This window comes from Trypanosoma rangeli (genome assembly GCF_003719475.1).
Source record: "Trypanosoma rangeli strain AM80 chromosome Unknown Tra_15.4_contig_00230, whole genome shotgun sequence".
NCBI classification, from domain to species: Eukaryota; Euglenozoa; class Kinetoplastea; order Trypanosomatida; family Trypanosomatidae; genus Trypanosoma; species Trypanosoma rangeli.
Window position 1 is genome coordinate 19637 of NW_021705975.1, and position 12421 is coordinate 32057.

At 56.9% G+C, this 12421-nt stretch overlaps 4 protein-coding genes and 1 pseudogene across 4 annotated transcripts, besides 3 other annotated features; all 5 read left to right on the plus strand.

Moving 5' to 3' along the window:
- Nucleotides 1-207: 207 nt before the first annotated feature.
- Nucleotides 208-1716, plus strand: TraAM80_06367 (uncharacterized protein; the record flags this gene model as incomplete). The annotated part of the gene is made up of 1 exon (XM_029383215.1): nt 208-1716. The coding sequence occupies one exon, from the start codon at nt 208-210 to the stop codon at nt 1714-1716; it is 1509 nt and encodes a 502-aa protein (XP_029236928.1).
- A 48-nt stretch (nt 1717-1764) lies between these two features.
- Nucleotides 1765-1799: a microsatellite.
- A 138-nt stretch (nt 1800-1937) lies between these two features.
- Nucleotides 1938-1969: a microsatellite.
- A 26-nt stretch (nt 1970-1995) lies between these two features.
- Nucleotides 1996-3795, plus strand: TraAM80_06368 (putative U4/U6 small nuclear ribonuclear protein; the record flags this gene model as incomplete). Its single annotated transcript, XM_029383216.1, has 1 exon — nt 1996-3795. The coding sequence occupies one exon, from the start codon at nt 1996-1998 to the stop codon at nt 3793-3795; it is 1800 nt and encodes a 599-aa protein (XP_029236929.1).
- A 230-nt stretch (nt 3796-4025) lies between these two features.
- On the plus strand, nt 4026-4413 carry TraAM80_06369 (hypothetical protein; annotated as a pseudogene).
- A 433-nt stretch (nt 4414-4846) lies between these two features.
- TraAM80_06370 (uncharacterized protein) lies at nt 4847-9697 on the plus strand (the record flags this gene model as incomplete). Its single annotated transcript, XM_029383217.1, has 1 exon — nt 4847-9697. The coding sequence occupies one exon, from the start codon at nt 4847-4849 to the stop codon at nt 9695-9697; it is 4851 nt and encodes a 1616-aa protein (XP_029236930.1).
- A 1-nt stretch (nt 9698) lies between these two features.
- Nucleotides 9699-9755: a microsatellite.
- Nucleotides 9756-10117: 362 nt separating this feature from the next.
- Nucleotides 10118-11914, plus strand: TraAM80_06371 (uncharacterized protein; the record flags this gene model as incomplete). The annotated part of the gene is made up of 1 exon (XM_029383218.1): nt 10118-11914. The coding sequence occupies one exon, from the start codon at nt 10118-10120 to the stop codon at nt 11912-11914; it is 1797 nt and encodes a 598-aa protein (XP_029236931.1).
- Nucleotides 11915-12421: the final 507 nt, after the last annotated feature.

Here is a 12421-nt window from a genome sequence, read left to right on the forward strand (position 1 = left end):
TGTGATTGTTGTTGTTCCTTTTTTTGCTTTTTTTGCTTTTTTTGTGTTTTCGCGCGTTCCCACTGTGGCTGCGCCACATTTTGGTGACGACCGACCGCCGTTTAACAGGAGACTGCGGTGCAAACGCTTATGCGCAGTGGATTGTAAGGAGAGTGGTGATTGGCATTGTTCCCAGAGAGAGGTGGTGAATAAGTTGTCCCTGGCGACATGTTTCAAGGCGTGGCGGCCTTCCTAGAGGCCGTTGACGAGCGGGCGGAGCAACATGCACGACAACGGGCGGTGGAGGCGGAGACGACGGCTCTGCAGACAGAAATGGCGGTGGACGCGGAGTCCGGCAACGGCAATGAGGTAAGCTCAGTGCGTCGCATGCGAGCTGCGGGGGAGGAGCATGCACCGACGACGCTGGGAGGTAACCTCTCGTTATCACCGCTTCTACAGCAACCCGTGGCGGCCACGCAGTGCCGCGGGGACACAAACCCGCACAACAGCAACAGTAATGGTGGCACAGCCTCCTCGTCATTATCAGCAACGACAGCAACGGCGTCCGCGGTGGTGGCGGGGGACACAAGCATCTCGTCGCAAGGAATGCGGAATCACGTTGAGGAGGGGGCGGCTGCGGCGACGGCGCTGATGTTTCAAGGAGGTGTTGAGTCAGCGCTGCTGAAGCGAAGAGACGAGGAACTTGACGCGCTTGCACAAGACGCGCGGCGCCATCAGGCGATGGCGGAGGCAGCGCGGCAGGAACTGCTGCAGCGCTCGCTACAGGTACATCAATTGGAGGAGTCGCTGCGCACCGTCAGGGCGCGTTTTGACGAGCACAAGGCAAAGTCTCGCTGCCTACTTGAATACAAACAACGAGAGTATGACGAACTTCATCGACGTCTTGAACTGCAGGAAGGAAGAACGGGGCCCACAGGCAGTGGTGAGAAGGACACTTTGAACGACAGCGATGCCGTCGTAGCACGGCAGCGGGAAGAGGAGTTAGAAAGCATGATTGCCTCCATGCAGCAAGAAAAGGAGCGGTTAGAGGCTCAACTTGCAGTTAGACATCGCGAGGTGGACGCGGCGCACGAACAGCGACTTGCAATCGTCCAGCAGTTGGACTTTATGCGGTTAGATTTGCGTGGGGCGCAGGATGCCCTTGAGAGTGAGGTGGCGGCGCACCAGCGGAGCAAGGCGTTGTTGCAGGGGCGACAGCGGGAGTTAAATGAGTTGCGGGCGGCTGTAGAAGAGCATGGTGGCACCTTCACCGCAGCCGGCACTCTTGTCGGGCTTCGCGGCAATGATGCGGAGTCGCGGAACGAGATGTTTTTTTCTCACCAACTGTTGGAGAAACAGAACGCATTGGAGGCGGCTATGCGGGATGCAGCCGAGTGGCGGCGGCGTTGCGAGCGTGCGGCGGCTCGGCTTGAGGAGGAGCGCACAACACGTGTAAATGTGACACATTCGCAGCAGCTGATGCGGGATGCAGCGGATTCCCGTCCGATGTTCCTCCGGCATCTCTCATCCACCGGCAGGCTGATGTCGGTGGTCGTTGAGATGATGGCCGCTGTGGATGCGGCAGCTCTTCGCTTTGGTCGACTGCTGCGTCGGCAGCCTGTCATGCGCCTTGCTGTGGTATTTTACGTCCTCTGTTTGCATGCATGGTTCGTGATGGCGCTGCTGATGATTGAAAGGGCCGCGAATCTGTCGCATGCGGCCAACAAACTCCACTGAAGGGCAACACGAATTGTTACACGTCTCTCTATCCCCATGAATCTATCTATACATACATGCATGTATGCATGCATATATACATATTGTCACTGCATTAGATGCGTCTTTTCTCACTGTGTAGTGTGGATGTGCAACGAGCGGTGTCTTTCCTTTGCACTCTCTTGCCTTCCTTTTCTTTTGCAACCGCAGTGTGCTGCCCGGGCTGGCGAAAGAAGCATACGCTCTCTCTCTCTTTCTCTATTTCGCTCTCACTAATGCACTCACAGTAAGACAGGGTGGATGGAACTGATTGACCCTGTCATTCCTGTCACTGATCATGAGGTGCAACAGGGACTACGTTTACTGGAGGCTCCAATTGTCCTGTTTGCCGAGGCAGCCTTTGAGCGTCGTCACCGCCTGCGCAAACTCATGATCGAGGGCGGGTACAGAACACTTGAAGATATTCGTAGTAAACACTTCATGGCCTCCGCATCATCACTGTCTGCTTCGCAGGGTGGAAGAAGGAGTCAGCAGCGTGCGTCTGCCCCGAGCGCTCTGGTGAGAAACAATGAAACCTTTTCGCTGGCACCTCCAACGTTGGTGGAACGGCGCCAGGCACTACTGCCGCTGTCAATGGCACGTGCAGAGCGTCGTATTGCGAGCCTAAAGGATGCTTTTGTGGCCGCCTCGGCTGTCGTTCGCCCCGCCCATCAGGCGGCCGTGCAGCCATTACAACGCATGCGCTTGACAAAGTCTGTTCGCAACGTTAAAATGGGGTGTATGCATGGAACTAACGGTGCCAGCGCATCTTCTTCTTCACTCGTAGGGGGTCTTTGTATGCCGTTTACGTCATGCGCCGCAGTTTCCATGCTGCCACACACGGTCGTCACCGGCGCAGCAGATGGTGTCATCACGCTGTGGAATACGGACGCCTGCCTACCGCTGGTGAGTGTCTCTAGCTGCGGCAGTGGTTGGGGACACGTCCGGCATCTTGCCGTACACCCGACAACGCCCTTTGTTTTTTCCACAAATATGTTTGATTACTACATTGCTGTCTGGCGTATTACTGAGGACTCGTTTAATGATGGGGGTGTTGATGTGAGTAACAAGACTGGGATTGATGTGCATGACGTAAAACATTCTGCCCAGGTTGGTCTTGAGCGTGTAGCTACAAGTGAAGAGCAGCATATGGCGCGCATTCAGCGTCTTGCTGTGGATCCCACAGGCTCCTTACTTGCCTCTACAAGTGATGATTCTACTGTGTGTTTGTGGGATGCTGCAATTGTGGCGCCTCATGGAAAGCTGCCGTATCTGTTAACACAAGATGGGTATGAAACGGCAGGTGGAACACTGGATGTCTGCTTTCACCCTGATGGGTCACTTCTCTCCACGACGGACAAGGCGGGGCGTGTGGTAACCTGGGACGTGCGAAGCGGAACGCATGCCTTTACAACAGCAGGAAAGCACGGTGGTCATTTAAATGCCTGTACGTGTGTTTCGTGGTCACCGTGCGGGGTTCGTTTTGCATCCGGCGGCGCTGACAATCTTGTGCACCTGTGGGACGCACGATACTTGTCGCGCGGAGCCGCAGAGGCACCGTGCATCTTGGTGGGACACGAAGACGTTGTGACGTCAGTGTCGTTTTATGCAAATCCCGCCTTTCCTGTTCTTCCCGCTGCCGTGGCGTCGACCTCACTGGACGGCACCGTGCGACTGTGGGATGCGGACGCGGCGGGGGCGTGTGTGCAGGTGTTGCGTGGTCCCTTCCCTGTGCGGGCGCAGTGCCGTCCATCTGGTGGCTCGGGGAACGCACTACTGACGGTGGCGCATGGCAAGTACTGGTCAATGTGGGACGTTGTGGCGGAGGGTGCGGAGGTGGAGGTGATTCCGAAGGAAACGGAGGCGACGTCGTCTGTGGTGCCAGCCCTCCTGCGGCGTGGCGGCGTGGAGAGGGCGGAGGCGGAGGAAGAAGAGGAAGAAGATGAAATGATGGCGCTGCGCAGGGGGGGGATAATAGCAGCAAAATCCCCTGGCGCATCCTTGTTGAGTGACGAGACTGACGAGGACGAGGACGAGATGAGTTTCTTGAAAAAAAAATGAGGAACAAAACAAAAACAAAAAAGAAAAGAAAAGAAAAAAGACGGGTTTAACAGCATGAGAAGAGGATAGCAAGAGTGGTGCGTGTTTGCATTTGTCACGTCCGCTGGAAGATGGGCGGTGCCCGGATGGTTCATTGTACTCCAACAGCGTTGTTGGCTGACGGTCCTCCTTTCACTCACACTCTCCGTGTACGCAGTGTAGCTCCGCATTGGCGTTATTACTGGTTGTGCGATGTCCGTCCCCACAGCAGCTTTGCTGCGAACCTTCGACCTGTACGATACGGATCGTGTTGGTCATATTCCCACCACATGCATCCTGCACGTACTGCAAAGTTGTGGGATATTCTCCACACGGACTGAAATGGCGGCGCTGCTCCGTTAGTACTTTGCCTCCGGCGACACCGTGACACGCAGCGAGTTTCAGAAATTCACGCGGCAAAGGTGAACCCTCAGTTCGGAGGAATTTTGCTTTGAAGAGGAATCCGCAAGGATGTTTCACGCCTTTTACACACGCGACGCTGGGTGGCTGGCCTCCAATGAGGTGCTGATGATTCTCACCCGCATGAGCGAGATCATCGACGCAGACACGTATCAAAACGTCATGGCGGGACGCGAGATGCTTACCGCAGTGTCCATCCACCTCTCTCTGTGTGGCGGGGGTAGGAAGTGTAAAAGTCTATGTGCGAGTGTGCCGTCGTCCTCAGGAATATAGAGTGTTATGCCTCCTTTCTCCTTACAAGACGTCCCTGTCTGAGGTGCTGCTCATCCGGCCCAGCCCACACTGCGTGTCTGTGTGCCTGCGGAACACATTTCCCTTCCTTATCTGCTGGGTTCGGTTGCCACTTTTTTTTTTTTACCTTCCGTTTTATTCTCTATTGTCGCGCACGAAACCCCCTACAAACAAAGACAAAAAAGCGATACGACCGGAACCGCCACGAGGCGTGGGGAATAGAAAGGGAGTGAGTGGAAGTGAAAAGGCGAAAAAGGTTTGGTGGAACACATCAGGGAACGGGGAGAGAGAGGAGAAACAAAGAAAAAAAAAAGACGAATAAATGGCTCTTGCGGCACACCCCTCACGCGGATTATCGCCGAGCTCTGCAGAGGAGTGGATGATGTCGCTCACCGCCCAGGGCGCCATTGGCTCTGTGAACCCCAAGAACCCGTCCTCGGTTGTGTCAGCCATCCGGTTCCTCCTGCAAATGTCTGCTGACCTCGAGCAGCATGGTAATTATCCGGAGAGCGTCAAGTGTATGGAGGCCGCGTTGGTGTTGCGTCACGCCAACGAGGCGACAGTGACGCCGCTGCTTGCGCCTCTCATCGCAGAAGGACTCCTTCCGCATGGCAGCAAAAGCATGGAGCAGGCAGAAGATCTCGTGCTGCGCTGCAACAGCTATGCTGTGGCTGCATTCAACGAGAAGCGGTTTGGAGCTGCCGAGTTCTTCCTTGGGAAGGCGCTTTTCCTGACGGATGTGCGCGGTGCAGAGAAGGCGAATTACTTTATTGACGTGGAACCGCGGCGGCTGCGGCTGCGTGCCGCGACGCTGAATAACCTTGGTTGCATGGAGAAGCGGCGGCTGCGGCTGGAGGAGTCGCTAGGGTACTTACGACAGGCAGTGGAACTTGAAGTGTCTCTTGACCCCACCTCGCGCGGGTCACCGTCTACGTACTTGAACCTCTGCACAGTGCTGAATGAAATGAATCAGCACCACGATGCGGTGAATGCAGCGGAGAACGCCATTGCGGCACTTGAGGAGCAAATGCTACGACAAAAGAAGGAGCGACTGCCAGCTTGTGCTATGATGCTGGTGGTCGGCTTGTATAACTTGGGTGTCTCGCTCGAGCACCGTGGTCGACATGGCGACGTTGCGAAGTCCCGCGTCGCGTACGGCCGCGCTCTTGAGGCGAGCCGGAAGTATTTTGTAGACCCCAACTGCCCCACTGTCGAACTTGCAATGGAGGCGGTGCGTCGCATGCATGCAGCACCAGCATTTCGTCTTAATCGAGCGGAAGCAAACACACAAAAGAAGTCGCAGGGGGCCCTCAATCCAACACCACCGTTACTGCTGCCACAAGAAGAGCAGCGGGAGCAGCCGCAGGAGATGAAGCAGCCATCTTCAGAGGAGTTACATGAGGAGCAAGAAGAGCAACGGCCACCAGAGCAACAGGAAAAGCAGTTGGCTCCGATCATCGAGGTGGCGAGTCGTACAAGTTTACTGCAACAAAACACCCAACCACACGGATCATGCACTACCGTAGAGCGCTCTCTGGATTCCACGCCTTTTGCCTCTTTCTCACTCCCTGTGGCTGGAAGTGCGCCTGCTCCGCTTCAGAACGTAGAGGCAATCGTGCCACATCGCACCGCCCCTCTACCCATGCAGGCGCACACCGTGCCTGGTCCTACGGCTTCACATGCACCGAGGACGGAATATGGCTTCATGACACTTAGCACGGAGATCCCCACCGCTAGGAGAAAGGCGACCCCAGTAACTCCACCACTGAACGTCTTTGGTGGCGCTACAAAGCAACCCATTATACGGCCAGCCGTGCTGGCACCCATACAACTGGAGAGTAAAACATCGCCAATAACAGTGAGCCCACTAATGGAGCGACCGCGAGGTCAGAGCCTCAGCTCGTTGTCGATCCCCAAGTTCCACTCAAAACCGAGTGGTTCACACAGTTCCTCCAACCTAGGTGGAGTTGTGAACCCGTTTGGTCGTCGCACCTTTGGGAGCTCCGCGGCTCCATCACCACAGAGTTTAAGTTTGGTGTTTCAGTCGCGGCGGAGTATAACAGCGGCTGGGGCTGAAGCTGTGGAAAAGCATGTGAAACGGTCCTTGTTGCGGCAGGCAAAGGTGGAGGAGGCAAAAAAACGAGCAGATGTCCTTGGGAAACGTGGTAGTGCGCTTGCCAAGATAAAGGAGCGGGAGGAAAGACGTTTGGCAAAGGAAGAAGCCAAAAATGATGCGGAGCTGGCAGAAAACTTGTACGAACGGTTTGTGAATGGCATGCGTGCAGAAAAACTGAACCGATGTCATCGTGCCGCCACGCGAATTCAACGCATCTGGCGTGGGTGCATGGCTCGAACGCTGTTGCTTCGGATGGTGGTTGCGGCTCGAAAGATACAGCGCGTGTTTCGCATCCACCTCGGCAAGCTTCTCGCCGCCCGTCGGGCAGAGGAGGAACGGCTTGCTCAAATTCAAGCCGAACGCGAGCGGCAAGAAACGGAGGCTGTTATTTTGCTGCAAGGACGTGTGCGGCAGTTTCTCCGCAGGTTGGAGATCCGGCGGGCCTATCTTGCGAGTAAGATGCGACGGTATTACGCTGCGCGGCGGATTCAACGGGGGTTTCTAGCCTTTATGAAGTGGAAAGGGGAACGCCTTGCAGCCCTTATGGAGGCCCAACGCTTAGAGGATGAACGAAAGCACCAAGTGGCGACGCACGCCGCACGGCGCATCCAATGGACATTTAGACGCTACCTACAACACAAGGAAGAGATTCGGGCCTCCGAACTGCAGCGACGGCGCGAACGGGCGGCGGCGACAATACAAGCCCTGGTACGTGGCGTTTTGGCTCGGGCATGGTTCCGCTACTACAAGTTGTACCGCCGCGAGCAGGAGCTGCGATCGGCGGTGAACCAAAAGCGGATTGCTATCATTCAGGCTTATACCAGGGGTGTCCTTGCTGCTCGACTTCGTCGTGGAAAAGAGGTGGATCTTGTAAAGCGTCTTCGTCAGCAGAGGTTAAGGCGTGCGGCGACGCGGATTCAGTGTCAGTGGCGGAACCGTGTCGCCCGCATCAAGCTTGAACGCCTGCTTGCAGAGCACAAACTACGAGAGCGACGAGCGACGAAGATTCAGCGGTGGTACGCCACGTGCGTTTTGCGTCGGAGATTCCTTGAGACGCGTGAACGGAACCGCCGTCAGAATGCGGCTGTAAAGATTCAGCAATGGTACCATGACTGCAAGACGCGTTCAAGTGAGAGGGCTTTGGCCCGCTATTACGCTGGCATTGCCCACCGACGGAGGCTGGCGCTTCTTCAGGCGCAATCTATTCTTCTGCTGCAAGCATGGGGGCGATGCTTCATCAGTACCGCTCTCGTTCGGAGTGTGCGACGCTCCTTTTTGCGTCTTACGTTGTACGCGGAGGAGTTTCAACGTATTGGACGAGGCTACGCGGGGCGCCGTCTCGCGTGCCGCATACGGTGCCGTCTTATTTATAAATCCAGGATGCGTGTGGAGCTCGATAGAAAGATGGTGGCCGCCGGTGTCATTCAACGTGCATGGCGGTGTGCCATGGCCAAAGACACGGTGGAACTTATGCGGCGGCGTCAGGCGGCCAGCGTCTGCATTGCCACACAATACCGCGGATACTTGTGTCGCAAAGAACTCCGTCGCCGGCGTGAGGCCAAGCAGTTGGATAGGGAAACACGTGCGGTTTTTGTCATGCAGCGGGCGGTGCGTCAGCTCCTCCAGCGGCTGGAGCTTGTTCGGCTCGACCAGTACCATCGGAAGCTGCACCAAAAGAAACTTTTACTAACGCGACGCGAAGAGGCTGTTGTCAGTTTGCAGGCCGTGTGGCGTGGTCGTGCGACACGAATGGCACTTGCGCGTGAGCGCAAGGCGTTAGAGGCGCTTGCGGTGTACGTTGTGAAGATCCAACAGGCGTGGCGGGCGCGTAACTTCCGCCGGAACATCAACGCAGAGGTGGAGCGGCGTTCGAGCGAGCGGATGTGTCGTTCTCGGGCTGCGCTCACCGTTCAGTGCTTCTGGAGGAAAATGATGGCCGCGGAGGAGGCCGCCCGACTGCGCGAGGTGAGCCGCATACGTCAGGCAAAGGTGATTATCTTGCAGTGCTGGTGGCGCCGGATTTTGGCGAGGTGGGAGCTCGATGCGCTTCGAACGCAGCGGAAGGAGGAACTGGAGCTGCAGCTCCACTACATGGAGAAGTGGGAGGAAACCGTGACACGTGTCAACGCCGCCTTGCGCGTTCGTGCAGCCCAGCAAGAATTATTGGGTCGCAAACGCAAACAACTCCTCTCCCTCTTGACAGACAAAGAGCGGGAGCGTTTCCTGAAGCGGCATGGGTCTGCGACTAAGATACAGGCGGTGTACCGCGGCTACTACGAGCGTGTCTACGCGCGTGGACTCCGACGCGAAAAGGAGATTGAAGAACGTCGCCAACTCGAGCGTGCAGCGCTGGAGCGGGGCAGTGCGGTGATCATTCAGTGCGCATATCGATCATGGCGGGCCATTCGTGAGGCCAATGCCCGGCGGGCCACAAAGCGAGAGAAGGCGTTGGTGGAGGAAATGGAGCATTTGGCCACCGTTGATCCGCGCGAGGTGGTTCGACAGCTGTTCTGGGTGCATGAGTTTACCACGAAGCGGGATTTGGTAAGGCGGCGCCTCGAGAACTCCAATACGCGTAGCAGAGCGGCCGAAGTGATTCAAAGGGCAGTTCGGCAGTGGCTTTCCATGAGGAAGTTGAGGAAGGTGCGCCGTGAGGCGGTCGAGACCCACGCTGCGAAGATTATTCAGGGCTACTGGAAGCAACACCGTGCGCGTGAGCTTCAAAATGCCAAGGAGAGGGAGGCGCGGGCCGCTGTCATTATTCAGACGCGCTTCCGCGGGCATCTGGTGCGGCACGAATGGAAACAATGGCGAAGCCAAATGGCGAAGGAGCAGCAGCATCAGGTGCTCGAAGAGGACGTTTACGATTGTGCCGCCACTGTGCTTCAGTCGTTCTGGCGACGCATTCGGGCACAGCGTATGGCGGAGCAATTACGGGAGGAGAGGCAAAGAAACAAGGTGCAGCAGGTGTTGGACGAGGCCGCCAGCACAATTCAACGTGCATATTGTCACTATAGGCAGCGCCGTGCCATTGAGCGGCGCATGAATGTATTCTAATTTTTTGTTGGTAATTATTGTTGTTGCTTTTGTTGTTGCTGCTGCTGGTGTTTTTGTTTGCTCCTCATTCCCACGGATGTATCATGAGAAGAACAGTTAAGTAATGTTTCTTTGGCGGTTTCCGGTGCTCATCCAAACCACTGGAGAAAAGAAACGTGCGAAAAAAAAAAAACTGAGGGGAGGAAAAAAAAAAATGGCAGGAGGAAAGAAGCAAGGGTTGATAGAGCCTGCAGGGGTCCCTCTTCTTCACGCTCTTGCTTGCACGAGGGGTGTGCGCGTGTGGGGTCAAGGAGATACTTCTGACGGTCCCGCCGCTTGCCTTGGAGTCGACTTGCCCATTTGTTTCTTCCCCCTTCTTTGCTTTATAAACCGCGCGGCGTTGACGTGTGCAGCCGCTTGTTTCAGTAAGCGCAGGAAGGAATGTCGGGCGTGGCGCCGCACCGCCGCTTTGTCTCGGTAGAGCTTCCGTTTTGCCTCCCTGTAACTACAACAAGGTCTCCCAGCTCGCACGGCGGCGGGCTACGAGAAGAAGACCGTCGAATGGTGGAGGCCTTTGTCCCGCCGTCGTTTTTGCGCCCCGCTCTTGATGAGGTCTCCCCCAGCGTGGGGGAGGGAGCAGCAGAGGATCAGGCGGAGACACCCACACAAGGTGTGGAAAGTGGGAAGAAACTGCACAAGCACATTGCAGGGATAGCGCTAGCATCGGAATACTGCACTGGTGAGGTCTTTTCCGGCTGGCGCCCGCTGGACTTCGAGGCGGAGGCCGAGAATCCGCAACAACACGGCAGCAACAAAGGCCTTTTACAGAATACATGTGAGGAAGGGAAGTGGGAACGGGAGAAGATGCTGCGGGAGTCGTTTCCCTCGTTTGCGCCGCAGGTGCTGCTACAGGGGTTTTACAGGAACGATGTGCTGGTGGAGGTGACACGCACCCGGTGCGTGAAGCGGTTGCGTGACCCCTTCAGCGGCCGCGTTGTGAGGGAGATGGTCCTGCCAGAGGAGGGCGACAGCCACCGGGAGCCGAAAGCGAAAGTGGTGGGCGTGGTGTCGCGGGAAGTCGATCTTGTTCGGCCCGCGGACTTTTGCTTTGGGCCCTTTTCAAAAGAGGCGCTGGCGGCCGCACCAGCTCTCTGTAGCGGGACGCTATTTCCGCCTGCGCACTTCGTGGCGGAGAAAACACCGTTTGAGGTCGAGTGCGAATTTGGCGGGCACTTCAAACGGCAACTTTCAAAACCGCCCGGCGGTGACGCCACGAGCGAGGAAAAGGAGGATGGGCCGCTAGAGTGGGAGTTTGAGGCCATGCCAACGCTGTCCGTGATGGCGAACGACCCCAACATCCCGCCCCCAATGCTCCCCGCACAACGGGATCTCCTGCAACGCTTAAACGGCGGCGACGCCGAAAACGAGTGCGTGGAAGTGCGGACCATGAAACAGCTCTTGGACGAGCGCCCGGTGTGGATTACGCAGGAGCTTCTGGACGCCGTTCTCCAGTCCGGCGTTTGCCCGCGCAGGCACATCAATAAGAAGGCCATGTCCTGCCTGACGTACGTGATTAAGAACGGCCCATTTAACCGCTTACGCGTGCGTCTCGGGTTCGATCCGTACGCCAACCACGCAACTGCCTCACTGCAACGGATTGCGGTGAAGATCAATCGCCGTTCCGAACTGGGCACGCTACTGCGCGACATCAGCCGCGTCCCACACATCGCAGATGTCATGAGGGAAATCGAAAAAAAACGCACCGAAGACGCCCAAACCAAGGAAGATGGAGATACTAGCCGTCTAGATTGTTTGCCATGTCGCCCGAGGGGGTCCTTTTTCGCAAAGCTCAGCGAGGTCATTAAAGAAGGCCGCCTTTACCTAGCCTTTCAGCTTGTTGACCTGAGCGACGACATGTTTTTAAGAGAACTGCTGCTGCGACTACCGGCAGCCATTGGCATGCCTCTCGAGCAGCGGACTGGCCGAAACGGGTGGATCGGAGAGGCCGGCTACCAACGTGCCTCCCTTCACATCGCGGAGGCACTGGCTGACCTCATAAAAAGCGAGGTGGCACCAGCGCTGGAGGGCTGGCGCAGCGGAGGCGGCAGCAGCACCTCGACAACACTTGCGGGAGACAGTGGCACTGACAGCGACAACGAAGAGGACGAGCAGGACGCAGAGTCATTCGACAGCGCCGCCTCCGATGCCGCGACCTCCCTCAGCCAACAAACCTTATAAATGTGCTCTGTATGGCAATTTCTGCTAATTTCTTCGCTGCCCACCCTACTTCCACGCCGCCCCCTCGCCACGCGCCAAACGCCCACCGAGGCGGCGCAGCAGACGAGCCAGCGACCACGCCTTTACAACAACGCCCCCTTCTCCCCCCTTCGTTGTTCGGCCTTTTTTTTTCTAATTAGACTTTCAGCCTCCCCTCCCCCCGACGGGTTCGGCAGCAAAGAAAGATGTGCCGCCACGGGGGCGGAGAGGTTTGTGCAAAACAACGCGAAGCGACCCGCCCGCAGCCGGCGCTAGGGCGGGGCATTGCACCAACAGCCGCAGCGAGAAAACACGGCAATGGCATCCGTAGCACCCTCTCCTCGGCTTTATCTTTTTTTTTTTAAAGGTACGCTAGCGCCCCCACCCAACGCAGGGGCTGGGGTTCTCGTTGGGGCTCCATGTGGGCAGCGCCGCGGCATCCTCTGGTACCAGTGGGGCGGGGTCAGCCAGGGATAACATGATCGTGTG